The sequence below is a fragment of the Diplotaxodon limnothrissa genome, linkage group LG7 (genome assembly GCF_057381915.1).
Source record: "Diplotaxodon limnothrissa isolate DT_005_m linkage group LG7, D_limnothrissa_male_GT1.1, whole genome shotgun sequence".
Taxonomy (NCBI): domain Eukaryota; kingdom Metazoa; phylum Chordata; class Actinopteri; order Cichliformes; family Cichlidae; genus Diplotaxodon; species Diplotaxodon limnothrissa.
The window spans coordinates 50,960,652-50,988,127 of NC_140602.1; the positions used below are offsets into that span (position 1 = coordinate 50,960,652).

The 27,476-nt window shown below is 39.4% G+C and overlaps 2 protein-coding genes across 3 annotated transcripts in view; one reads left to right on the plus strand and one right to left on the minus strand.

Moving 5' to 3' along the window:
• Positions 1 to 27,476, plus strand: part of arhgap24 (Rho GTPase activating protein 24) — a 96,824-nt gene that overhangs the window by 31,360 nt on the left and 37,988 nt on the right. The window contains exon 3 of the mRNA XM_085359867.1: positions 6,222 to 6,309. Coding sequence (XP_085215993.1) covers positions 6,222 to 6,309 — 88 coding nt within the window. The remainder of the gene's footprint in view (positions 1 to 6,221; positions 6,310 to 27,476) is intronic.
• On the minus strand, positions 22,069 to 26,963 carry LOC146629130 (G2/M phase-specific E3 ubiquitin-protein ligase-like). Of its 2 annotated transcripts, XM_085359871.1 has the most exons (13): positions 26,715 to 26,963; positions 26,408 to 26,526; positions 26,020 to 26,326; positions 25,862 to 25,953; positions 25,560 to 25,612; positions 24,311 to 24,350; positions 24,137 to 24,204; positions 23,917 to 24,003; positions 23,523 to 23,836; positions 23,113 to 23,291; positions 22,786 to 22,958; positions 22,417 to 22,631; positions 22,069 to 22,326 (listed from the first exon to the last, which is right to left on the minus strand). In XM_085359871.1, exons 1-13 carry the CDS (start codon positions 26,863 to 26,865, stop codon positions 22,091 to 22,093), a joined length of 2,034 nt encoding a protein of 677 aa, XP_085215997.1. In that variant the 5' UTR covers positions 26,866 to 26,963; the 3' UTR covers positions 22,069 to 22,090. The 2 variants fall into 2 exon arrangements, with proteins under 2 accessions (XP_085215997.1, XP_085215998.1); XM_085359872.1 differs by lacking the exons at positions 23,113 to 23,291; positions 23,917 to 24,003; positions 24,137 to 24,204; ... (4 more) ...; positions 26,408 to 26,526; positions 26,715 to 26,963 and having other exon boundaries at positions 23,523 to 23,605.

Below are 27,476 nucleotides of genomic sequence, written 5' to 3' on the forward strand. Positions count from 1 at the left end.
ATCTGAAAGTCATGTCCTTAAGAAATAAGAAAGCAAAATCAGCAAAGACCTGACACAGGACCTGAGAGATGCATTATGTGTCTTGTTACACTGATCAGGCATACCATTCTGACAACTGACAGATGAATTGAAGAACACTGATTATCTCTTTGTCATAGGACATGTTAGCAGATGGTATATATTAAGGACCGAGTGAACATTTTGTCCTTAGAATTGATGTGTTAGAAGCAGGGAAAAGGGCAAGGATAAGGATTTGAGTGTCTGACAAGGGCCAAATCATGATAGCTAGAGAACTGGGTCAGAGCATCACCAAATCTGAGCTTTCGCAGGGTGTTCCCAATCTGTAGTGGATCAAAAGTTGTCCAAGGAAGGAACAGTCGCGAACCAGCGATACAGTCATAGGTGGTCAAGGCTCAATGATCCACAGCGGGAGCAGAGGCTAGCATGTGTGGTCTGATCCAGAAGATGAGTTACTGTAGCTCAAATTGCTGAAACAGGTCGTGCTGGTTCTGATGGAAAGGCGTCAGAATACACAAAGCCAAAGACCTGTCAGGGTGCTCATGCTGACTTCTGTTTACTGCCATATGCACTAACAATGGGCACCAAAGAGCAATGGAAGAAGATGGCCTGGTCTGATGACTCACGTTTGTTTCACATCATGTGGACGGTCAGGTGCCTCTTTTAGCCGGGGAACACCTAGCACCAGGATGTGCTATGGGAAGAAAGCCGATGGAGGCAGTGTGATGCTTTGGGGACTGTTATGCTGGGATCCTGTCATCCATGTGGATGTCACTTTGACACGTACCACCTACCTAATCATGGTTTCACACCATGGGCACCATTTCATTGGAGACTGTATTCTTTGATGGCTGTGGCCTCTTTCAGCAGGATAGCGTGCCCTGCCAAAAAGTTAAAACTTGCAGGACAAAGGATCTGTCTGAAACATCGTGGTGCCAGATACTGGAGTTGATTCCTCGATGGGTCAGGGCTGTTTTGGCAGCAAAAGGGGGACCAACACATATTAGCCAGGTGGTGTAATTTAAGTTAGTTTACCCATGTTAGTATTTTCACATTCAGTTTCCTCTTTGCAGTTCAAGTCATGTTTCTTCCCTGTTTTATATTGATATACTTTTTCCCTTCTAGTCTTAGTTTTAATACTTCTGTCCCAATTTAGCTTCAACTTCCACTTTGTTAAAGCTATCTGTGCTAAGTTGCTTCAGTGTTTCCTTCTCAGTTCCTCCCTCTGGCTTGTTCGGAGTTTATGCCTTGTTCCTTTGTGTTTCCTAATTATGGTAAATGGAACAGTTCTTATAAAGTGTTTTTCTACTCCACTGAAACACTCATAGTGCTTTATACAACATTACTTTATTGCCTCATGTAACCCATATCAACTACTCCCTGTCACATGACCCACGTCAGCTGATTTGAGGTCCCTCTTCTGATTGGCTCCTCCCACGTCGCGGCAACTCTGAAAACCGGCTGTGGAGGGATACTTCCGGGTTCGACTCCTGCTGTGGCTGTGAGCTTATGGCATTTAGAACGGTGTTGGAAAACAAAGCGTTTTCTCCCCTCAATTCATCTTTAAACTTTAAACTCAGCGGTAAGTGTCCTTAATATCTTTCAACCTTTGGTTGTCAGTAACCAGCCGATCGTTTTCGCGATTAAAAAATGACTTTGTGCGGCAGCGCTCCCACCGCAAGCAGAACTCCGGTTCAAAAACCGCTGAGAGACAGAGGGAAGACCAGACCCTGAGGCATGTCATATTGCTGCTAGAGACTGGGGAAAGCCCACCTCCCGTCTTGCGGGATGAACTCCCAGAACTGCCCCTTCTACTCCGAGACCAACATCGCCTGGAGCTCCAAAACGCCATTCTCGTGAGGAGGAGGCAAGTTGGGGACCAGCTCTATCACCAGTTAGTGTTACCTCAGAAATTTCGGGCTGAAGTACTGTCAGAACTGCATGACCAGATGGGTCATTTGGGCATCGAACGTACTCTTGACCTCGTACGTCGAAGATTCTACTGGCCAAAAATGGCCAATGATGTGTGGAATAAAGTGAAGACATGTGAGAGATGCACCAAACGAAAAGCCTTACCTGAAAGAGCGGCACCCCTGGTGAACATTCGAAGTTATCGACCTCTGGAACTGGTTTGCATGGACTTTTTATCACTGGAACCCGACAGGAGCAGAACCAAAGACATCCTGGTAATAACAGATCACTTTACCAAGTACGCTGTCGCTGTCCCCACTCCAAACCAAAAAGCAAAGACTGTCGCCAAATGTCTCTGGGACAGTTTTCTGGTTCATTATGGTATCCCAGAAAAGCTCCATAGTGATCAAGGACGAGACTTTGAGTCACGCACAATAAAAGAACTCTGCAAAATGGCTGGAATTCACAAAATAAGAACTACACCATACCATCCACGAGGAAATCCAGTCGAGCGCTTTAACAGAACACTCCTGAATATGCTCGGAACACTCACCACAGAAGAGAAAACTCACTGGAAAGATTTTGTTAAGCCCTTGGTCCACGCATACAACTGCACCCGGAGTGATGTTACTGGCTACTCACCCTATGAGCTCATGTTTGGTCGACAACCTCGCCTCCCGATTGACCTGGTCTTTGGACTGCCTGTGGACGGCAATCAACTGACTCATTCGCAATATGTCCAGAACCTGAAGTCAAATCTAGAAAAGAGCTACAAAATTGCCATTGGCAATGCGGAGAAGCTCATGGAAAGAAACAAGAGCCGTTTCGACCAACATATCACCCCCTCTGAACTGGACGTTGGTGACAGGGTGCTGGTACGTAATGTGAAACTCCGAGGCAAACACAAAATCGTAGACAAATGGGAACCAGACATCTATGTGGTGGTAAAAAGAGCAGAAAATCTTCCAGTGTACACTGTCCGACCGGAGAACAAATCCAAACTGATTCGTACTCTACACAGAGATCTCCTATTACCATGTGGATTTTTGCCGCATTCCACTCGAACCAACCGAACAACTGTAAAACCAACCAGGAAGCAGTCATTCAACCCTTCTGATGAGGACTGTGCACAACCTCAGTCAGACGATGAAGATGAAATGATACCGCATCAATGGTATGATCCTGTATCAGAGCCTCTGCAATTCACCACTGTCCACAATCTGCCAGAACCGTCATCCGCCGTTCCAGCCACTGAACCTTTACCATCTGATACACCAGTCTGTGAACCTGCTACGCTCCCTTTGCCTCCTCTTGAGCCAGCAGAGAGCGAAACCCCTGACTCAAAAACCCCCGTCAAGGAGGAAGCTCCTGATACTGTGGAATCAGAGGACAGTCTGTCCTCTGCTGAACCTACCAATGTTGAATTGCGGACTGAGTCCAGTATGTCCTCTGCTGCTGATCTACCATCTAACTCTGACACCTCCAGCTCTGAACTAGAACCTCTGAGAACATCAACTCGGACCAGGAAACCTCCGGACCGGTTACAATACTCTACGCTTGGTCAGCCCATCTTGAAGAGTATTCAGGCACTAGTCCATGGCTTAACCACTGCCTTTACTCATGCACTGGAGGATGAAGAGGACCATCTGCTTACTGCCACTGAACAACCTGTCATCCGGACCCAACCACCATGTACAGGGACGTACATGAGATTGAGGGGGGAACCTGTAACCCATATCAACTACTCCCTGTCACATGACCCACGTCAGCTGATTTGAGGTCCCTCTTCTGATTGGCTCCTCCCACGTCGCGGCAACTCTGAAAACCGGCTGTGGAGGGATACTTCCGGGTTCGACTCCTGCTGTGGCTGTGAGCTTATGGCATTTAGAACGGTGTTGGAAAACAAAGCGTTTTCTCCCCTCAATTCATCTTTAAACTTTAAACTCAGCGGTAAGTGTCCTTAATATCTTTCAACCTTTGGTTGTCAGTAACCAGCCGATCGTTTTCGCGATTAAAAAATGACTTTGTGCGGCAGCGCTCCCACCGCAAGCAGAACTCCGGTTCAAAAACCGCTGTTTTTGAACACTTTCTTTACTTAAGCATTTTTATGGGCTTACTTTGAAACAAAGTGCGATTGAATGATTATTGTTATGTGTTGCCTTGAATTCGGCTATGCTGTCTGTTAGACAGTTGTTTTCCTTTATTGTTGTTTTTGTATTGTTTGTAGCGAACGCTACTGGACTGTATAGATTAAGCTACGTAGCTAAGATGATTAATGATTTAACTGTTGTACATGGATTGATGATGATGATGATGATTTATGGTTTGCATTGTTACCTAGACATGCAGAAGAATATACTTGTTTACCGGTAAACTGAATCGAACTTGATGTGCTAATGGACATTTTTCTGACCTACAGGTCAGGTTTTTTTTCCCTCTTTGAATTGATCTTCTTCATATTGAAGTGGCGAGCCGGTAGGACCATTCTTTCTTTTCCCCCACTTAGCCGTCTTTGGATTACGGACATATTTCCCCCTTGTATGAAGCTGGACCCTAAGGAGGAATACCTTAAAAGTGAACTTTAAAAAGAAAAGGACCAAAAAAAGGACTCTTAGCAAAAGGACTCTTGCACAGAAAAATCACAGCACTGATTTATTATTTAATTGTGGACATTTACGTTGTGTTAATTATTTTGTTCCATTTCCCCTTTCCCCTATTTATTCAATATATTTTTGGTACAAGACATTGCAGTTTTTGGTCTCATCATTCACACCATCTGGGCTCCATAAAGAACTATTTCTTCTGCGCGTCAGTCAGTAAATTCATCCATTGACATAAACTAGTCCTTAAATAACTTAGCGTTACACGCACACATTCACACAAGTACTTTTTTTTTCTATGCTTAACATTCACACACAGAGCAACTTAGGGTTAGTATCTTCCCCAAGGATATTTGGCATGCAGAGTTTCAGGGATCAAACCATCAACCTTCCAATTAGCAGATGACCTGCTCTACCACTCCAAAGTTCTGTGTTGTCAGATGCAGATGATTGGGTTAGGATTAGTCTCCTTTTGTTACTTCCTGTTAGACTTTGAAGTCTGGTTTTCCATTATGGTTTGCGTTAGTTCTACCTTGTGATAGTCCTTGTTTTGTTTTTTTTAAGTGTGCTCACCTGTGTTCCTCTCTCCTGTTTCCCATCTGTAATCAGTCTATGATTAAACAGCTCAGTCTTCAGCTGTGCTCTGCCATGGTGTTTATGGTAAGCACTTTGTGTCTGCTTTCATGTCTCCGAGTAACCTTTTCTTATGGGAGCTTGCTTCCTGCCTCCGTCCATTTGGGCCGTCTCACAACATAACCTATGACACTAAAAATGAGAAGAAATGATATATAAATGGTAAAACTACAAGAGTCTAATAACCAAAGCCCTTTATAGTTTACAGTGGAAATCTGTTTTTTGCTGGTATTTTAATTGAATAATAAATGTATTATTAGTCATTTCTGCTAGTTCAGAAAAAAGTCAAGGAGCCCTTAAATGCCCAGCAGAGCTGAAGAGAACATTAAAACCTATCTGAAATGTGCTGTAGACATGAAATTGAATATTGTCAGATTGTTTACACTGAAGTTTAGATATTATATGCAATTTTCATCTGCAAACTAAAATCTGTAACTCTGGAATAATTACTGTAAATGTGTTGGATTTTCACCTTTTCAATAAGTGAATGGGTATATTAAAGTACCACACAGGTACTTATATACTATAAAACATTACATTTGTAATCTGGTCAAATGAAATTTAATTGATTGGTATACATTTAGTTTACACCAAGCATATTTTATGATTAATTATTTGAGTGAATAAACTTGAAATTTTTCAGCGGCATTTTACTCAAAATGATTGTTTCATGTTTAGGAGGGCAAATAACCCTTTGTTGTTGTTGTTGTTGTTTTGGGGTTTTTTAGTGGGATAATTCAACTCATTCTCAAAGGAAGAAAGACACATACAGATCCTCTAATGGCCAGCCTGTGTGTCATAGTGACTACATCCATCCTTTATATACAGTCTATGACTAGAACAGCTGACTAATTTGTGTAGTCTGGGCAGGGAAGTGAACTGATATCATCATTAAGCACTAATACTGATCAACAGATTTCACAAAAAAAGCTTTGAGCATTCATCTGGACTGTGTCAAAAAACATTACCTGCTAAAAAATAACTAACATTTATAAACCAAAAGCAGTAAATGTTGTTTTGTGTGGTCTAAAAATTGCTTCTGTTCTTTATTTTCCACAGGGAGCCATTTTTTTACGTGGAAACAAAGTTACAGAGCATCCAAGCAGCGGCGACGAAGGGGGAAAATTTCTTTTCGAGGTCATTCCAGGTAGGATGAGATTACAGCAATTTAATCACTGCTGTTTTTACTGAGGACAGAATGGTGAAAGCAATCTTTACTTGGCAGCAGAAGGAACAAAACCATGAGGTTAACTGTTTGCTTGCCTTCTACTGGGGATTTGTTAAGGGATCACAGTGAGGTCTGTACCTCGTCTGTCTGTTTTTACATAACATTATGGGCTTTACTTCATGATCCGTTTTTACTGTTAAGCTTTTTTAATATACAGATTTCCATTTTATTTTTTTTCTTTATTTTGGCTTGAATGCAACAAAAGAGAGCATTTAAAAAAAAAAGGCAACAACCATGGATTATTAGACTGTTAATGCTGTATGTGCCGAGGATGCCCAGTAGAACAATAACAGGAATAAATGTGACGTTTTGTATGTTTTCCTATATAACTATTTTTTTTCTTATCTAGATGACAGTCATTTACACATATCGTTACAATTCAAACTCGTACAACATGTGAAAACGTGGTTAAGCACAGCATGAAGGAAATGTGGGATATTTTCCCAGGCTGGAATGTGAGCTTATGGAATAGATATTTAAAAGGCACGTTCACAGGGGGAAAACAGACGCAGCTGTTAAAAGATACGCAGAGTGCATCAACAGCCCCAGTTGATCTTAAAAACCCAGTAGAAAACACCGGATGTATGCTATAAGCACTCATACTTTATTTGTGTTAGTCTTTTCCCTGGTGTGTATCCAGTTGAGTGTCCCTCAGAGGAAACCAAAGTATAATTGCCAAGACTTTTTTTTTTCTCACTGAACACACACGCAAACCAAGCAGATAGTGGTACAAGTATTGGGGTAATAGGGGTCAATATGTGTGTGTTACAGGGTGTTTGAAAAAATCTCGATGGTGTTCTTGTCGTTTCATTGCTGGCTGTCTAACACTTTCAACGTCAGACGAGGATTAAGCGCTCCCTGCAGAGATCAGCTCATTTGCTACTCTTTCATTCAGTATTCACATTTCAGTTGGAGAAGTGAACTTTTGAATAATACTACTGCAACCGTGCAACAATTTCATTTGATTCTGCGTTTCACGTTGTATTTGCTGTTTCTTGAATAGTATGATGCAACAGGAGTGAAACAAAAAGGATTTCTCAATATAAAGCCACAGTGAGCATCTAAAAGTTTGCTCACAATGTAATTTGATGCTATTTGCATTCAGCGAGCACGCAGATATAAGCTGGGAGACTTGTTGAGGCACACTGAGAGTGGACTTAAGCCGGTAATTCACACAGCAGCTAGCGTGAGACTTTTCAAACTTCTGCAAAAGGCTAACTGAAACTGGGCTTGGAGGAGGGCACAGTGACTCAGTGAGACATGTAAGGGAAGTCTTACATCTTACCTCAGCACAAATTTCCTATCTGATCATCAGGCATGAGAATATGGGGCTTACACTCCCTGCATGGGAAGGGTTTTGATTGTAGAAGCCAGGCGAGAGGCAAACAAGCAGAGGTCGTCTTAAGTGTGGGTGACTTCAGCAGCATGGTGTCAAACAGATGAAGAACTGAAAGTGTGCATAAAGGGCTGGTGCAAGATTCATTTTCTTTTTTTCTTTTTTTTTGATAATGCTACAATTATCAAAAAAATTATTATCTTTCTTTTCTTCTGGACACACAAGTTCAAGTCTCTTAAAAACAGCTTTAGCATCGGCTTCAGTTAAAAACATAAACCTGTCTTTCTAAATCCGGGGTGCATTTCAGCTGTGAAAAAATGTGAAATGAAAGTTTTGTGTATCACACTTCACTATTGCTGGTTCGACACCGGTTTTCAGCATTAGACAAATTAGCTTATTGTCACTTCTAGCCGAGAACTGCTAAAAATCAGAAACCAATTCGATTGCTTCGACAACTTTTAAGTCCACGCGGGCCAAAGCTGCCGTATTTTATTGTTTTCATTTTAGGCACCGTTAAGAAGAAGAACAGTTACTGGTTATGCGTTTAAACATATAATTTTCTTTTTAGAAAATATGTGGTACATTTCTTCCAGTCTTTACCTCTACGGTTATTTTTTCCAATGGGAGTACACCTTAATACAATCTTTACAACTTCTGGAAGAAGGAAAAGGATTTTTTTTAATTCCAGTGTGTATTCTCTCTACTTGTACAGCTGCCATGTAATACTAAATCATCATAAGCTACATATCGTTTACTTCTGTTGGGAAGTGAGGCTTTTATAAAGCTGTTTGTTTCATTTGTGGTGCTAAGTGATGAGAAATGCGTTTCGATATCTTTCAGGGCTCGCCGAGTTTCAGTCTTGATACGATGTTGATTGTTTCAGTACTGCTGGAATGACTTAAAGACTGCAGGGAAAAGGTTCCAGTGTTTACAGTACGTATTAAAGGTTTTACAGCCAACTACATCAGTGAAAAGGTAGCAGTGAGCTCAAGTGTATTTTCATTATGTATCTGGCAGTGATTGTACAGTACTGTACAAAAGAACGTGCTGATCGTCATTGTTGTGATAGATTAAAGTGTGAGAGGCAAGATAAACTTAAATTGTGTTCAACTGTAAATTCAGGGGTTGTTAATTTAAGTACTAACTTCATTGTGCTGTATCTCTAAAGTGTGCTGCCAGCACAAATACAAAAGTGGGAAGTGAAAAGACTAAGTAATGTCACCTAGTGGTGTGCAATACTGCAAATTTTGCTATTGATCTGATACCTAGTAAATACAGGGACAGTGTTGCTGAAATCTCTGACTATGACTTTCAACTTCTGTTTTTTAAATGTGCTCACCTCTCACTCACCTCTGTTACTCATACAGCAGTATCTCCTGTTGTAGCTAACATTTCCATCAGTAGCTAAAAAGCCTGCTAGGTTTTCTGGACAGCTGTGAAATTGAGATATTTATAGCAATGTATGTAGGAATTCAACCTTTTACAAAACAATGAACAACCCTTTTTCCAGGATAAGCTAAAGTAGCCACCATATAGATAAATAAGAGTCGCATAAATCTTTTTACCTAAATCTCCTCAACAAACAAGCATATTTCTCAAAATGTCAGACTCTTATTGTGAATTCTGTTCTTAATGTAATCTGTATAATTAGGCTTAAGCCTCCATCGCACAGGCCTGAGACCCACATTAGGAACCTTTGGTAGCTCGGGAAAAATGTGCATTTCCCAACCTGCTGGTTAGTCGCTGGATTTTACTGGCTGTTGTTGGGTCAAATAGTTGCAAGAGGTGAACGCTTTCAAAGACGCAACTTTTACTTTGATTGACCACAGAAATTTCCTAGCGATCAAAGCAATCACAGTTTTTCTGTTTGTTTGTTTTTTATTTGTTCTTTGACACCAATTTTACCCAGTGACTCCTGAAACCTACTGAAACCACTCGCCAACCTGTTGGTCAAACACATTCTTCCCCAGTGATTGGTGGTTAGCGCTGACCAGTCGCTTGGCCTGCATGACTGGGGCTTTAGCAGTCAATTTCATAGTGACTAATACAAATTTTGTCCCTAGCTGCTGTATTTGTCAGGTAGTTGCCAACTGGTCTCCAGGTCAGTGTGACTGGGGCCTCTGATTTATACATGGAGCCTTACTTCACTGCTGTGACATCAGTGTCCCTGTCGTCTTTAAACTATTAAAGTCAGATTTGCTGTGGACCAGCACCAGACCAGAACATGCGGATTAAATTGTGACTTTACTTGCTCACAATAAGGGTCTTTCAGTTTGGATGCAACCGCCTGGCAGAGGGTTTTCGGCATTCTACTACAAAACAGTTTTTCCCATCCGGCGTCATCCACTGCAGCCTCGTACTGATGGAAAACAAGAACATGGCTTGTTATGAGGAAGCCAATAAAGAAGTCTCAGAGAAGCAGAAAGAGCAAATGAAAGGGGAAAAACAACACATTTATTCCACTGGTCTAAATGCAGCCCTGCAGTTTGAACACAGCATACAGACAGAATTTGGCAGACAGACAGGAAGTGATGAGAGGGGTGTATTCAAAATGAGGTGAAAGTCAGAGCTCTACAGAGATGCTTGTTGTCTGTAAGCGTGGTGATGAGGTTTAAATTTGAGCAGTGTGACAACAAGGGGCTTGAACAGAAGCATCCCGCATCAATACAGGGAGGGGAGGCTCTCTGTATTTTTAGCTTTTCTGGAAAGTTTTACTTAGTTACTCTGTCTCAGAGGAACTGGGAAAAAAGTTGCAAAACAGTTCAGGAAAAAAAAATCTCAGACTTTTATTCACCTGTGCTGAGCACTCTGTGATGTTTTTCAGCTCTTAGCTTTCCCTCCACATCTGGCTGATGTGTGTGTGTGTGTGTGTGTGTGTGTGTGTGTGTGTGCTAAACTTGAAGAGGTGAGAAAGAAAGGAGAAGGGGAGGGGGCTTACGAGGTGAGTGCACCAAATTGAAAACAATATTTAGACTGTCTTCATTTTCAGCTGTTTGACAGGGAAACGCAGGTACAGACACAGCGGACCTTTTTCCAAACTTTAAACACCAGCCACGGCGCTGACACGTCACAACATGTGCAAACTCTCACGGGCCCAAGCTAGGGAGAAGAAGAGTAACAACAAAGTGAATGTGCTGGACACTTTTAAACTGTATGAATAATGTTGTGACAGATGTGTGCCTGTGGATCCTCCTCCCAACTGGAGCATCTTGGAGGTGCTATAGCTCTCATAGACAGAAAGTGTTGTCTAGATATGTAGGCCATACATCGGAAACGCATATCAGAACGTCCCGGTGACAAGGATCGCTCTGCAGTTCTATTTCCCGCAGTGCTCTTAAATCCTCTCAAGAATGTCAGATATCATCATCATAATATTTCTGCATGGCATGACAGAGCTCAGAACAATGCAGTGAGCAAGCAGAGCAGCAAATTACGACTATCTTAACAAAAAAGGCATCCGCTGCTCGTTCATTCTACACATCTAAGCTGCTGCTAAATGTCACTTCCCTGTCACCCAACTGTGATTAATTATCTGAGCAGGAAAGACTGCCTGCTGTGGTTTTGATGGAGAAAACGCATGCAGCTTCCAAAACGCACAAAGCTCCAGCAAGAGTTCAGAGTGTGTCACTTTGTCTGCGTTTGCCCCCAGGCTCAGTCTTCGGCTCTGTCACCGAGCAAACTGCTGCTTTTTAATTAAGGGAACAGTGCCCTGCTCGTTTACAGAGACTGCCACTCCTCCTTGACTGAGTCAACTGAAAAGCTGACAAACTGTTGCATAAGTTAATAAGCAATTAATCTCTCAGCATTTTCTCACAGTGAATGTGTTTTAATGTTTTTCTGGGTTTGAGTAAATCTACAGCTTTGGGGCCTTTTTGTTTTTAAAGAAAGGGTATAGCGCCCTCGTGTGGTTTTCTTAGACATTGCAATGCCAGTAAAATGTCAAATGAACTTTTAAAATCTGTGAAACTATAAAAATTAGACTTTTTGGTTTCATTATAACACAGAAAATTTGCAAATATAAAAAAAAAAAAAAAAAATCAGCTCCAGACGTTTTTAGCCTTTGTGCTGCGAGTTAAGATGACCTCTTGTCCTTTTCAAATATTGTTTGAAATAATGTGCAAGTTTAGTGCAAATATGACTTTTATTTAACCTTTGCCTTAGTTTTACATATCTTCTTTTAGTGGGAAGCATATTTTAATGTACTTTTTTCGTATAGTATTTGCCAACACTCTGCAACTAAAAGTAACTTGGTAGAGAAGAGCTTCTAAAAAAAAGTCCAGATGCTTGTGTTAAATTATCCTCAGTGATAATTATTTAATATATTTCATGTAAATAATTAATTTTCATTTTAGAGCTAGTGGGGATTATAATTGAATCCTGCTCTTGTGATTGCTTCCCATCTGTGTCTGATCAACAGCTCTGGGGAGGGCACCTTGAAGACCCGTGGGTATCATCTGTCACTGAGGTGGACGCTTGCTCCGATAATCATGCTGATGTAATTGTATTCACATGCGTTAGGAAGCTAAGAGTCCCAGAGAGCTCGAAACTTGAAACTGAGACTATTCGTATCATTGTTTTTGTTTGAGTGAATGACGTGCAAACTGGCCATGCTGCATAATACTAAAGGAATCCCTAATACTTTGCGTCGGCCTTCTTATTAAATAACTTGAACTAGTAATGACTGAATGTCGGGCTAATAGTACTGATAACTATTGGAGGCTGAAGACAGACATGCAATTTCAAGACCATGGACCACTGTGCCGTCTTTCATGAGAAAGTGTGGGCTAAATTAAAAGCACTCAAAGCTGATGAGTGAGTGATGGATGGAAGTTTTCAAATAAAAAAACGTGGCTAAGAAATATGACAGAGTGATAATATAAGCCCACAGGCAGCAGTGTTTAAGGTTGAAGAAGCCCCTGTAGAGTCATTAAGAACACTTATGAATCTGCTGTGCTGACATTTCAGTGTCAGGACACACGGAGGTGGTTTTCATAAAGGCTCTCATGTCCTATTAGTCACAGATAGCTTCTTCTATACTGGCACAGACTGAAGGTAGTCGATGCAGCTTTAAACTTTAGCCCACTGTCTTTTTACTGTAGTTGTGATTATTTCACAGGGCTGACAGACCCAATCAGTTCCTCATGATATCATGTGCGTATGCATCCATCTGTAGTGCTACCGTGGCCTCGTGTTTATGAAGTCTCTAAATACCAGGTGCTATTTTAACCCCATAATATGCTCACGACTTCCATCCGCACTTCTATTTCAAGCCGCTATCCAAAGAGAAGCAAATGTTCCGAGCGCACATTTCCTCCTTATTCCTTTGCATTAATTTGCAATGCAAAAGGGAAAAAAACACACAATTTTATACCTTGTTGGTAATATTTTAAGCTTGTATGTATTTTTATTTTTGTTATTTAATCCCATGCCAAGCCTTAAACCTCTGCTCCAACATGCAATTTATTTCTATTTTTTTAGCTTTTGAAAGGGGGCAAATCAATAAATATCATAACTTACACACATCAAAAACTATTTGATTTTCCTAACCGTTACCTGAAGGTTCAGATTGAGAAAACTTTTGTTCATTTAAGTAAAATGCAACTATGTGGGACTCCTGGTCATAGCTTATTTACACACATTATCTCTTTTTAGGCTGTAAAAGGTAAAACAGAGGTGCTTGTCTGCATCTCCATTAATGTGCAGCAAACCCAGCTACCAAACAGCATACACAGTGAGGGAGCTCCCTGCTACATAAATGGAAAAAGCTTGTGAAAATCAAATAATTTCCCCACCTGACACCACCTCCTACACCCACTTCACTGAATATGAGTCAATCCGCACATACATTAGGTCAAATTAAACAGACAGAGATGAGCATGCTTTCTGTGTTTCAGACTCCATGTTCTGATATGATGATTTAATCGTCATTCGGACGCGTAGTGCCCACACAGCATCTAATGCTCCAGAAATCTAGGAGCAATGTGAGCAACTTTATCGGTACGTGCATTATAAGTGTAATGGATTTTATTGATATTTTTGTGGCAAAATGATGTTGCCTGTAGAACTAAGGGTTTGATTTTTGCATATGAAGCTGTCAACTATCCCTCACTGTACATCTCCCATTAGCTTGTCTTGTCAGAGCCTGTGGGATGTTTTTCAGTGCACTTTTTTTCCTCTTAAGAATTTGTTTCGATGACATTTTGAAAAAGGTCACAAACTGAACTCATTCCTCTTGCTCTTGTGCTTGTCTATCAGCGTGTTGGTGTGCATGTATCTACTGTATCTTCCCACTGTGCACATGAATTCAATAACCTGGTGTCTGTTCCACACCAGCATATGGCCTTGGAGCTTCTGTGGGTCACATCTCTCGTTGTTGTTGCTCTCTTTACATCTTGAATTTATGCTCGCGATCACACCGAGACAGAAGGCCACCTTCAGACACACATCGTGGATCAATGCTCAGCTTTAAGTGGGTGTGTCTGATGATGATTTAATATTATTAAAAAAGTAATAGCCACTAGATTGGTTTGTTTTTGTGTGTGTGTGTGTGTGTGTAAAAAAACAAACGTGGCAATAGTCACGATGGCAGTTTCTTCCCATAACCTTTTTGTATTGACCTATTCATGGCATCTGTAAACTAAATGCTCCTTAATGTTCTAGATCCACAATTCAATTACGGAGTAGTTCCCTCTAATGTAACATCCAACATCAAGAATGGTGTTTTCCAAAACCCCACAGTGCCTCATTAGTGACATTTTTCCCCAGGAAGGACTTCGGGGGAGGATGTTTGTTTTTCAGACGGTGTTTAGAACTGAGCGCTGAGGCACAAAGTCTGAAAAGATGAAGCATCTGATATGAGGGTTATTGAAATAACAGACCAAATACATCGTATTAACACTGGGATGCTTTGTTTTTTCTTTTTATACAGTTATCCCAGTAGTTATCTGTTAGATCAGTCCGTCGTTTTGGCCTAATCTAAAATATCCAACACAAGCTGAAATGATTGCTATGAAATGCTATACAAAGTAAACTATAAAAAGCTACTGAAATTGGTGCTTGTTGTATTTTCTGCTCTGAACAATTTAAGTAAGTTTGATGGTGTTTTTAACTTTTCATTTTCAAGGAAACAGCTTTCTATACAGTTATGAGTAAGCATTTCTGTATGCAACACTTTTACATTTTTCTTCACAGTCACTTTATCACTTAGCCAAAATGTGTAATTTAAGGCTCAGTTGTTATAGACGACTAACCTGTCCAGATTGTGCCCTGCCTCTTTTTGACCACTTGAGGGCAGCAGAAATAAGTTGTGACAATGTTGACATTGGTCAGTAGGCCTAATCACCTCATAAATTATAGTTTATGCTTGCCTATTTAAATATCAAGAAGTAATAGTAATACAGCCACATTACCATTAATTTTGGGATCTGTCTGCCCAAAATATAAATATAAATCTGATATTATCTGGCCTTTTTTTTGTTTTGTTTTGTTTTTACGATTTATTTAGCAGCTAAATGCTACCCTGTGTTCACCAGCTGTTTGAGTGCTTTAACCTGAAACAGCTGTCTGCTTTGGCAGAAACCAATGTTATGAGAGCACTGAGTGTGCCAAAGCAATAAGACTGCAGGCTGGACAACCATATAGTGCTAACTGGAAGTCATTAACTGAACGGCATTCCTAAACACAGGTCATTGCTCTGGTTTTGTCACTTCATCACTGCAATATTCAAATTCTTATTAAAATTTGATAATATATCATTAAAATATAGATAAATTAAATCAAATATACATTTAAAATATTGATAATAAAAGAATTAAGTGTATGAATTATTAACAAAATAACAGCATTGATATTTTTTGACATGCGTTTGTTAGCATACTGATGTTAGCATTTAGCTCAAGGTTCACTAGCACCATGACAAAGTCAAGCATTATCTTAAATTTTGCGTTAGAAGAGAACAAAGTTGTTATGGCAGTGGCCAGTAGAATAAATGCACATTTGTCCAAATCATTCATCTTTAACCAGAAGTGGGCGTCCAACTAAAATCTGTCTTCACTATCCTTCTTCTAGCTGTGGAAATGGCTAACTGAAGGCTGGCAATAGTAGGTAAAGTCTTGCTGCCAGTGAGAAAGTGTGTTTAGAGGAGGGGATCTAATTTATCCTATGTTTTTGGCTACTACTATATTATGTATGTATGTGGCACCATCGCATTAGCTCAAATCACGTTTTTAGTTCAAAAGATTTTCAACACCGTCTGTAAACTTCCTCTGCAGTTTGCTGAAATAGCTAGAAAACGCATTACTACCAGTGAAAAAAATGTTTGGATAACGTTGGCTTGCTGTGATTTAAAAGACTCTTCGGTGTCAGCCATGTTTAGGATCACTTCCCCTGTATGGGTGAATGGTGGTAGTATAGCATTATGAAGTCTGAAGGGTTTGTTCAAACCGATTACAGCTCCCTTTCCCTGAAAGCATCTGACAGGGTGCTGGAAAAGAAACTCTGACTGACTGGCAAATTGATTTGAAGAGTAGAAATTTTTGCTGGCTCTCAAAGCACAAGGATAATCTTTTTTTCCTCCTCAAAGGTAGCTGTAAGGGTAGCAGGAATTGCTCTTGATTTCATGTGGCTTTGTAGAAAAATGTCACTAAGTTCCCCAAGGTGTCCCACACTCACAGGAGTTTGGGCTGTCGGAGCTGGAGCCCAAGCTGCTTAATCATCCATAGAATGAAAAAAGTGCTTGCCTGCTATTATTTGGTTTATTAAAGAGAAAAACTGAGCTACATGTCTCTTTGACAAGGATTAAGGAGGTATCTGAAATTTGTGAAATATATTCCTGTGCTAACAATGCAGATCCACTTTGCAGTGACATCTTTCTTAAGTGTGCCGTGGATGGATTTATTCAGAGCAGAGACAGAAGACTGCTATGTGACCTGTCTTCTTGTGCTAGCAAACAATGCTAAAAAAAAAATAGCCAGAGCCAAAACTGCATCTGGCAACTGTAAAACCAGAGCATGTGCACTATTCTGGTTTTTTACCCCAAATGAAGGATACAGGAGTCATACGCCTGCCAAAAAAAGTAAATGATTGAGTTTTTTGTTGTTGTTGTCATTTTGTGCTGCAGTTTCACATAAATGACAGAGAGCTGCTTCTGTGACTCTTAGTGGACTGTGAAACACAAGAAGCTGCACATTTTGAAAGGAACTCAAACTACCAGCTGAAATGTGCGACTCATCCTCCTCCACATGACAGCGCACATCTGTCTGTCAACTATAATTCAGAGAGCAGAGAATCTCACACGCACACACGCACACACACATTGCACTCTTAGGGACTTGTTACTTTCACTAATGTTTTTCATTGTAATTGGAAAAAAAAGGGTATAAATTGTGTTGCAACCATTAAATTGGGAACTGTTCACAGCCTACAGACTGTCATTTTAACAATTATTGCAAACCAAACTGTGCAGATAAAACAAATCTGGGTATGACATAAAGTGTGATGTACCTAGACAGAGCGATGATGCCCATTCCTGATTGGTAGGCTTTTCTGTTTATTTCTATGCGCTTCTTCTTTGGCGTAATCTTGATTATAGCTCAAGGAAATTTTATACAAACGAGGCTTTGCAGACACAACTTTATTTTTTTTTTCGGTGTGGAATCCAAAACATTACATTTTGAATATTTTATCTCCAGCTATTGTGTGGGTTTATTCTGTTTTTTTTGTTGTTGTTTTTTTCTTATCAGTCTACATTGATTTTCTCTCTGTTTTACCCTCCCGTCCACACTGAGACGGCGCTTTCCCCAAGGAAAAACGCAGCCTTTTGGAAACTCTCTCGAAAACGCATACATTTCAAAACAGAGCTGTCCCATCGCAGTGTGGACACTCGAAAACGCAGACTTTCTAAAACGATGACGCATTTTAGTCATGTGATGCAGTCATGTGCCCAATTAAACAAAGATAGCGGAGGGCATTATACAGCAGTTGTTTTGACTGCTCTCAATTTTGACAGCCCTAAAAAAGATTAATATTAGTTTGTACACGCTCCAGATAGCTTTTCTTCAAATTCTTTAATTCTCACTCGCTTTTGCGTATGCGCGGAACTGCAGCGTCAGCGTTTTCTGCCGTTTTAGTGTGGACACGCAACTCTTTGAAAACAACTGAAAGCGCCGTTTTCAAATCTATCCGGGCTAGTGTGGACGTAGTCTAACTAACTTCATTAGCTACCGGTAGTTGCAGGGGTTTAGGAGCTAATCTCTAGGCCTGTGTGACTGAGGCTTAACAAAATCCAACCAACAACAGCCATTTGAGCCTCTCACTGTAGAAATAAGAGCCTGATGTTTTGCCACACTTACTTCATTTTGGTCATCTTTGGTTTGGAAGAGTCTGTCATACACATTGTTTCCTTTGTTACGCTAGAGTATGCTAACTGACTGAGGATTGAAACTAATATCTAAGGAGCATAAAAATGATTTGATTCAACAAATTTAAGTTAAATGATTGTTAGGAGGGATTGTAATATCAACAGCAAACCACTGCACATTGAATTTGATGGTTTGACAGTTAACAAAATACTTTTTTTTTCCCGCGCAGGAAGGCAACTTTACGGTGGCTGGGAAGTGCAAAGCGCAACAAATTAAAAAACAGCAACAAATTAAAAAACCGCAACAAATTAAAAATCCACAACAAATTTAAAAAACGCAACAAATTAAAAAACCGCAACAAATTAAAAATCCACAACAAATTAAAAAACCGCAACAAATTAAAAATCCACAACAAATTAAAAAAACGCAACAAATTAAAAAAACCGCAACAAATTAAAAAACCGCAACAAATTAAAAAACCGCAACAAATTAAAAATCCACAACAAATTAAAAATCCACAACAAATTAAAAAACCGCAACAAATTAAAAAACCGCAACAAATTAAAAATCCACAACAAATTAAAAAACCGCAACAAATCAAAAATCCACAACAAATTAAAAAACCGCAACAAATCAAAAATCCACAACAAATTAAAAATCCTTGACGGAAAGGGATTGTCTGAAATACCGGAAGTGGCACAACGATTAGGCTTACTCCATATTTGTAGCTCAGAAAAGTGATTCGGGATGTCAACAAACGTTGAGAAACTCACGCCTCACAGCGCTTCCTTATCACCCTGACGGTGCTTGCTGCACTACATAGAGAACCGGAAAATGTTTTGCCCGTTTTGTGGCGTTAGCTTCAGCCTCTTCACCCCTTTTTGTGCTTCCTGTGGACGGTCTCTGGAGCTTTTGCGGGACACAGACCAGGCTGAAGGATCAGACACCCTACAGTACTGCATTAAATATTTCAACGAAGGTCACTCATATAGTGTTATCATGGACATGATGTTAAGTTTGCATGGTGTAAAGATAAGTTTAAGGAGTCTTAAAAGTAAACTTAATAATGCTGGACTTTACCGAAGAAAATATTTTCACTCCAGAACAACGATCATTAACGCAATCAGAGCGGAGCTTCAAGGACCTGGGCGATTGTTTGGGTATCGAACAATGTGGCAGGTACTTAAACAAAAGCATCATCTTAAAGTGAAGAGGGATGATGTGATGAAAATACTCCGGGAGCTTAATCCTCATGGATGCCAGATGAGAACACGCAGAAGATTCATTAGGAGAACCTATCATTCGCTGGGACCCAACTACATGTGGCATGCTGATGGTTATGACAAGCTCAAACCATTCGGTTTGGCCATTTCAGGGTGCATTGATGGATTTTCACGCAAGGTTTTGTGGCTAGAATGTGGACCAACCAATAATAATCCAGTGGTTATAGCTTACTATTACTTGTCATGTGTTGGGAGCCTTGGTGTTGTACCGATGAGACTGAGAACTGACTGTGGGACAGAAAACGGCATTATGGCTGCAGTTCAGTGCGCACTACGTCACCATCATGATGACCACTTCAGCGGAGAGTCCAGTCACATGTTTGGTTCATCAACGAATAACCAGCGAATTGAGTCCTGGTGGTCCATATATCGAAAAGGAAGGTAAATATAACATTTAATTTTGCCTGATATTTAAAGGCGTAACAAATTTGAATGTCGTGCAAAAGTTGATTTATTGTCAGTCTGCCCCAGGGCAGCTGTGGCTACAACTGTAGCTGCCTCCACCAGTGTGTGAATGTGAGAGTGAATGAACAGTGGAATTGTAAAGCGCTTTGAGGGCCTCGAAAAGCGCTATATAAATGCAATCCATTATTATTATTACTGTTGTTATTATTATTATTATTATTATTATTATTATTATTATTATTATTATTATTATTATTATTTCAGTAATTCAACTTAAAAAGTAAAACCGATATTAAATACTCATTGTATGCCAAACTATACATTTTTAGCCCATTTAGTAATTATGATGATTATGCTTTGGAACTTAAGAAAAACCCAACTTCAAAACCATAATATTGTGAAAAGGTTAAATATTTTAGACTTAAAGTGCCACTCTACTATGAGCTAATTAATTCAAATCATCTGCAAAGGGTTCCTGAGCCTCTAAATGGTCTTTCTAATTCAGGAGGACTCACAGAATGGACATGACTGCTGTCCTGACAGCTGTGGGGAAAAAAACATAATTGACACCCTCCATAAAGAACACCTTAAAAGAATTTGAATGTTCACAGAGACTATCAAAGCACATTAATAGAAAGTTTTGTCTAATGTAAGTGTGGATGAAAGGGGTGTAACATAGTGTAGTGGCTAAGACCTCAAGGCTGCTACTGAAGCATCCTGGTCTTCCATAACACCTCAACAGATCCACAGACTGATAGCATCCATACCACGCTGCATGGAGGCAGTAATTTATGCAAAAAGGACCCAAACAAATAGAACATACAAATTGTTAGAGACATTGAATTTGGGTTTTTCATAAGTTCTACGTCTTAATCATTAACATTGTAAGAAATACTTGAAATACCTCACTTTGTATGTAATGACTCAGTATCGCTAATTTCACATTTAATTAGAATTCCTAAAACAAATTAACTTTTGCACATTACTGAAATGTTTTAGAGTTTTGCCTGTATGCAATCCCTTTCGATAGAAAACATTTAAACTGACTGGAGTCTATATATGATTCAGTTAAAATGAACTGTAAAGTGCCATGCGATGACGTGTTGTGAAACGATGCCATGTAAACAAACTAAACTATCTCTAAACAATTTTTTTTAGGGCTCAGTTTTGGTTGGAGCTGTTTGCGGATCTTCGAGATGCTGGACACTTCAATGGAAGTCACGAGCATCAGTGCCTTTTGAGATTTTGCTTCACTGTCATTGTTCAGAAGGATCTTGATGAATGTGTGAAGCTGTGGAACACTCATCGGATTCGTCCCTCAAGAACAGCTTCATGTCCAGGAGGTGTGCCAAATGAACTGTACTACCTACCCCACAGGTAATGGATAATAATGATCAAATAATTACTTTATGTGTAAACCTATATTAATGCAATTGTCTTCCATTGATCACAGATACGGCTCCAGAGACTGTGGATTCCTGATTCAACAATCTGAACTGGACGCTTTTCCTGAGTCTAGGCTGTCAGTAGTTGTATGTGGGGACTCAAACATACAGGAGTATCTGAATTTTGTAATGGAGCAAAATCATTTTCAAAAGCCCGTCTGCTGGGAGTCTGCCACTGAACTTTACATGAAGTTAATAGAAATTGCAAATTTCTAAAAAAAACAAAAACCTGGCTTTTTGTTGTTTTCACCAAAACCTATAGCATATGCTGCTTTTTTGAACTAGGCTACATGAGTTGGCTGAAGACGCCAAAAGTTTAAGTTTGTGTTTGTAAAAGCATATTCTTATTGAATGTCTTGATAATTCTGGTCCTTGTTTAGCTGATGGAAGTTGAGATACAGTCCTGAACATTTATATAAATAATAAATCAAATCAAAATCACATCTTGCACTGTATTGTGTGTTTATTACAACTTTTAAGAGTAGAACACAGTACACCTTTAAATGCCTTTACTTTTAGTAGCACTGTCAAAACTTTGAACAAATCAAGTCTAGCGATTGCATTTTAAATCTCCTTTGAACAGATGTACCTACATTTTAGAATAAAAAAAACATGCTCAAATACATAACAGATTTCTGGATAAGTCCCGTAGCAAAAAACCTACAGAATTTACAATGTAATGCCAAGAAGAAGCAGCTGTAAGTAACTGGGTTATCTAATAAAACTACAATAAACCTGGTAAACTATAATGGATTTGTGCTGTACCGCCAGTATGTCCCACCTTCTCCTATTCATAACATATTTAAAAAAAAATTTGACTTAAAAACTTGAGGAATAAATCAACAGCAGGTTTGAACTACAAGGCCAGACATTCTAGAAACATCCAAATCCTGGGGAGTTTTGAATTCCAAAATCCATGTTGGATTTAAACAAGGAATATGAAGTTATCATTGGTAGTTTCAATAAGTTTAAGCATGTATTTGCCATCGGGAATAAAGAGTCATCCAGGAACTGTAGGCTTGGTAGTGGATCTAATCCAGAAGGTGGCAGTGATGTTAGCCCAGTTGCAAACATCAGAACATCGCCCAACGACACAGCAGTTTGTGATTCTGCAAAAAATTTTAAAAAAAATTATATATGTATATGTGAATTCAACACATTGTCTTGTAATGAGTACTAAAAGAAATACTGGTATAAACCTTCACAGTCCAGCAGATAGTCTGACCAGTAGCCCACAGTTTGACTTTCCAGACGTCTCCTGTTACTTCCAGATGGGCTGAAGTCAGGTTTGAAAAGTCTCTCAAGTTCAAGGGCTGTGAGTTTCTTTTCCATGTGACACAGGACCGGGGAAAGCAAAGTAGGGTGTTGCTGGAGTGCACTCAGGAAATTAAGTGCTGAAAGACCCTCTTTAAATCTAAAGAATGAGGAGAACTTTGTGTCATTTACCAGTTCATAGTACATGCACAAACTATGGACAAACTGTGAACTTTGGAAACCTTGGAGAATGTAAAATATTTCAGTCGGAAATTATGAACAACACTGTCATAACAATAATTCACCTGTCTCACCTGTCAATTACAGATGAGTTTCGAGCAATTATATACCACCGGAGATAGTCAGACACAATGTCTTTCTTTTCCTCAACTGTGGAAACATGCCTTAGACAACCAGCCACCTGTAGCATAGTACTGTGTTTTATGACACAGTCACGCAGGACATCCACTGAACCAGCACTGTCGATCTGAAAAACCCATAAAAATGGACATACACAATGTAAGCTTACGTGTCTGATTTTCATTCCTGTTTTTTCCCTACACAAAGAAAGAATTTTTTAATGTCATACAGATGAAGAAGCTGTAGTTCTATCCTGCATTCAAATCCTGCGCTGTCCTCACCTCTTGTAAAGCTTTCCCTATGTCGTCATCTGTGACTGAGGCAACTGTTGCTTTTACTGAAGTCTGGCCTGCAAGATAATGTACCAGCTCTTCTGACAGGAAATGGGGCCCTGGACCACCATGCACAACTGACACGGCTATCATCTTTCCTGCTAGGTAGTATTCATCCTCCCTTACAGCTGTGAATGAATACAGTAAATGATAAACTCTCTCACACACACACCTCTCTCTACCGATCGATCAGATCCGATCGATGTCAGATAGATCGATCAGATAGACAGACTAATGCTGTTTTGAAATAATCCAAGAAATTATTATGAGTTGCTTCTGATAATAATTAAAAACAAATTGATTTAAAAGTCCAAAAAAGTCTTTAAATTAAGTTTATCAAACATCTGATCATTGCATACCCTTTGCATTGTAGACGAGGAATCGACGTCCTTCGGGTCCATCAAAAATGGGACGATCTTTCATGTGTTTCATTAGCAGACTCAAAAACTCTCGTTTTGGGCCACCTGCATCAAGTCCTTCTTCTAGAATGCCAGAATCATCAGTAAATTTAACCAGCATGTCATTGGTTTCAGAGTATGACAACCGCCTGAAACCCCTGACTGCTCCATCCCAGACATTTGCTCTTGAGATGTTGAATCTGCTGACACTTCCATGATGAATAGCACTGGATAAGTTTGCAATGATGTCAGGTAGATTAATGTTAACGTCTTCCCTGTAATCACAAAAATGAAAGACCGAATGCAAGACTATACAATTTAGCATTGTTATTTGAAGTAGTATTTGATATTTTACAGTGCTCTGTCATCAATCGGTGAAGCAACTTCAACCAGCTCTTCATCCTCGTCCTCAATGCAGGGGGCACACAGGTCTGCATATTTACTGTTGAGAAATTATAATTCCAACATTAGAATAACTTCTATTCACCCTTTAATTATCTTTACCCATTTCACAAACCCAAACGTGTACTGTAGTTACAGATTTAAAATTACATATAAGACACAATTTTATTTACCTATAGGGACTCATGACTGGATTCGTTTCGTTTTGGTGATCAAGATCCTCTGTATCAGATATTACAATCTGGAAAAAAAAGAACAAAAATTGCATACTGTATATAAACATACATAGCTTTGTACTATTTCAGCAATAGCAAAAAACGTCATGCTGACATAAATTGCCCAAATACCTGACATGGCTGTATGATAGATGAAGGTCCTGGAGCATGTCTGAAACAGAATAAGAGTATTGGAATTAAAATGTCCAGATAAGAAGCTCATACAGTTCAATATTATTTATGATACCAACATTATAAAAAGGCTATGAAACCAATAAATATTTATATTAGGGTGGGGCAATAAAATAACAATATGTATTGCAGTATACTTTTCTCTCAAAGGAAATATGAGACTATTGCAATAGAGCTATCCATCCATCCATTTTATATGCTGCTTATTCCTCTAATCACTCTTTTTTTTCATTGACATAAGAATAGTCAATCCTTATCAAGTAGCGCAGCAACCAATCGCTCTGGGAACAGCATCATGTCCAGTTAGGGTGACTTGTTACCTGCAGCACAGTGAAGTAGCAGCGCCACCCGTGGAGATGTTTGGGCACCATTTACATCTAAACCAACCATTAAAATAAATATACAAGGAGAGATTAGAAGAATTTGCTTTTATTTCTTAGCTTATTCATTTGATATTGACAAAGACTTTGTCAATTTTATGTCTGTTCTCCTGTAAAACTTACTGTAAACTAAGATTTATGTTTAGAATCATTCTTTTTTGTTTTTAAATGTAATTGACCAAGCAATTGAGTGATCTGGTGTTTGTTGTCTTTTGAAACTGGAAATCTTTATCCCTGACTTTTGATTTAGTTTTTAACATGTACCTTTTTTTAGTTATCTGAAACGGATGTAATATGTTAATACATCCGTCTGTCTGAACTTATGACAGGAAATAAATATTTAAATCAAAACAAGCTTCTGAGGATTTCACATCTTACTTATGTGAAATTTTAAGTTCACCTTGTAATCGGAAGGTTGCCGGTTCGAGCCCCGGATCGGACAGTCTTGGTCGTTGTGCCCTTGGGCTAGACACTTCACCCATTGCCTACTGGTGGCGCCAGTGTTCGGCAGCCTCGCCTCTGTCAGTGCGCCCCACGGTGGCTGTGGCTACAATGTAGCTGCCATCACCAGTGTGTGAATGTGTGTGTGAATGGGTGGATGACTGGATGTGTAAAGCGCTTAGTCCTTAGGGACTAATAAAGCGCTTTACAAATACAGGCCATTTACCATTTACCATGAGCAACGGCACATTTAATATGTACAAATCTAGCGGTTTATATCGTGATCAATATTCCCTGAAATAAAACAAAGACATATATTGTATTGCCCAACTCTAATATATAGCAGAACAAGCTCTTAAATAACTTACTCCTTCTCTGCATGTTTACCATTAGGGGTACTCTGGTCTTGTGGTTTGAAAACCTAAGATGAAAAACATGCACTTTTCAAAGCTTTCACCAACTTCGTATCGCATTTAGATAGTCCATCAATACTTAAAAAAAAATACTTTTTTAAAGAACATATAATCACACAATGAAAATAATAGACCCATGGATGTTACAGAATTATGATCATTATAGAGAAAAAAAATAGAGCACTCAGAGGACATGCACCTCTGCCAGGGCCACTCACAGGCCTCTGGCATGGTGGAGAGGGAAAAAAAGTACACACCAATGTGTCTGCCTGGTTGAACTCAGCTGTGCTTCTTGATGTAATCACAATCTCAGGGTCCGAGTCTGAGGTACCATCCTCTGCAATCAGAGCTGAGAAAGTAGACACATTATTAGTTGTTGTATATGTAAACACATCAAAATATAAAATTAACAAACCTCGTTTGAAGTGGCTCTCTGGGCAAATGAATAGAGAAATCCTGTTGTAGTTCTTTCCTATTTCCTCTTTGTAGTCTGCCAATCGGAATGGCCTTTCTGTCCCAGGCACATTTATCACCTCTGTGCAGTCAGGATACAAAAGGACATATGGTCCCTCCACCAAGTCCTTGTTGAATGTTCTCATTTTTTCTACAGCCTGCTTCAGGAGGTCAGGGGCTGTAATTTCGGGGGTAATAAATAAGGGCAGTGTTTTCCCTCTTAGCGGTTTTAAGTCGGTTTGTTGTGACACCATAAATCCGATATTGATCTACAAACAAATAATAAAAGCCAGATCACTTTAAGAATAATTGCCAAATCCTCGTTTATAAAGTTACCTGTGATGGCTTACCTTGACAGGTTTACTCTGTAACTTGAGTTTTAATTTTGCTCCACAGCTGAAGGCCTGACGCTCTTTGGATTTTGATTTTTTGTACTCCATGAACTGCTTGTATGACGGACATGTTTGTTCTGGTTGAATGAAAAACGTTTGACATCAAAACGGGGTTAGCACTCTCCATTACTAAACGTAGACGAGAATACAGTATAAGGAAACAGAAACAGAAACCGGAGCCAAAATGGTAAATAAACGTGCTATTTAACTGAAATAGCATAGACTGTCTGAAGAGAACAAAAAGTGAGTAATATATCAAAATTACTTTGTTCAGAATTTTCTGTTTGTTTTGATGTCCCCGGGGAGTTTGATCCTTCAGCCTGGTCTGTGTCCCGCAAAAGCTCCAGAGACCGTCCACAGGAAGCACAAAAAGGGGTGAAGAGGCTGAAGCTAACGCCACAAAACGGGCAAAACATTTTCCGGTTCTCTATGTAGTGCAGCAAGCACCGTCAGGGTGATAAGGAAGCGCTGTGAGGCGTGAGTTTCTCAACGTTTGTTGACATCCCGAATCACTTTTCTGAGCTACAAATATGGAGTAAGCCTAATCGTTGTGCCACTTCCGGTATTTCAGACAATCCCTTTCCGTCAAGGATTTTTAATTTGTTGTGGATTTTTGATTTGTTGCGGTTTTTTAATTTGTTGTGGATTTTTGATTTGTTGCGGTTTTTTAATTTGTTGTGGATTTTTGATTTGTTGCGGTTTTTTAATTTGTTGTGGATTTTTAATTTGTTGCGGTTTTTTAATTTGTGGATTTTTAATTTGTTGCGGTTTTTTAATTTGTTGCGTTTTTTTAATTTGTTGTGGATTTTTAATTTGTTGCGGTTTTTTAATTTGTTGCGTTTTTTTAATTTGTTGTGGATTTTTAATTTGTTGCGGTTTTTTAATTTGTTGCGTTTTTTTAATTTGTTGTGGATTTTTAATTTGTTGCGGTTTTTTAATTTGTTGCGTTTTTTTAATTTGTTGTGGATTTTTAATTTGTTGCGGTTTTTAAATTTGTTGCGTTTTTTTAATTTGTTGTGGATTTTTG

What these genes read in the sequence shown, in the direction of transcription:
- LOC146629130 (XM_085359871.1), bottom strand. Translation starts at nt 26,865, where the DNA reads ATGTTTTGCCCGTTTTGTGGCGTTAGCTTCAGCCTCTTCACCCCTTTT. An exon ending in AACAGAAAATTCTGAACAAA is followed by an intron (nt 26,527 to 26,714) that starts GTAATTTTGATA and finishes TCATTCAACCAG; the next exon opens with AACAAACATGTCCGTCATAC. An exon ending in CTATCATACAGCCATGTCAG is followed by an intron (nt 24,205 to 24,310) that starts GTATTTGGGCAA and finishes TTTTTTTTCCAG; the next exon opens with ATTGTAATATCTGATACAGA.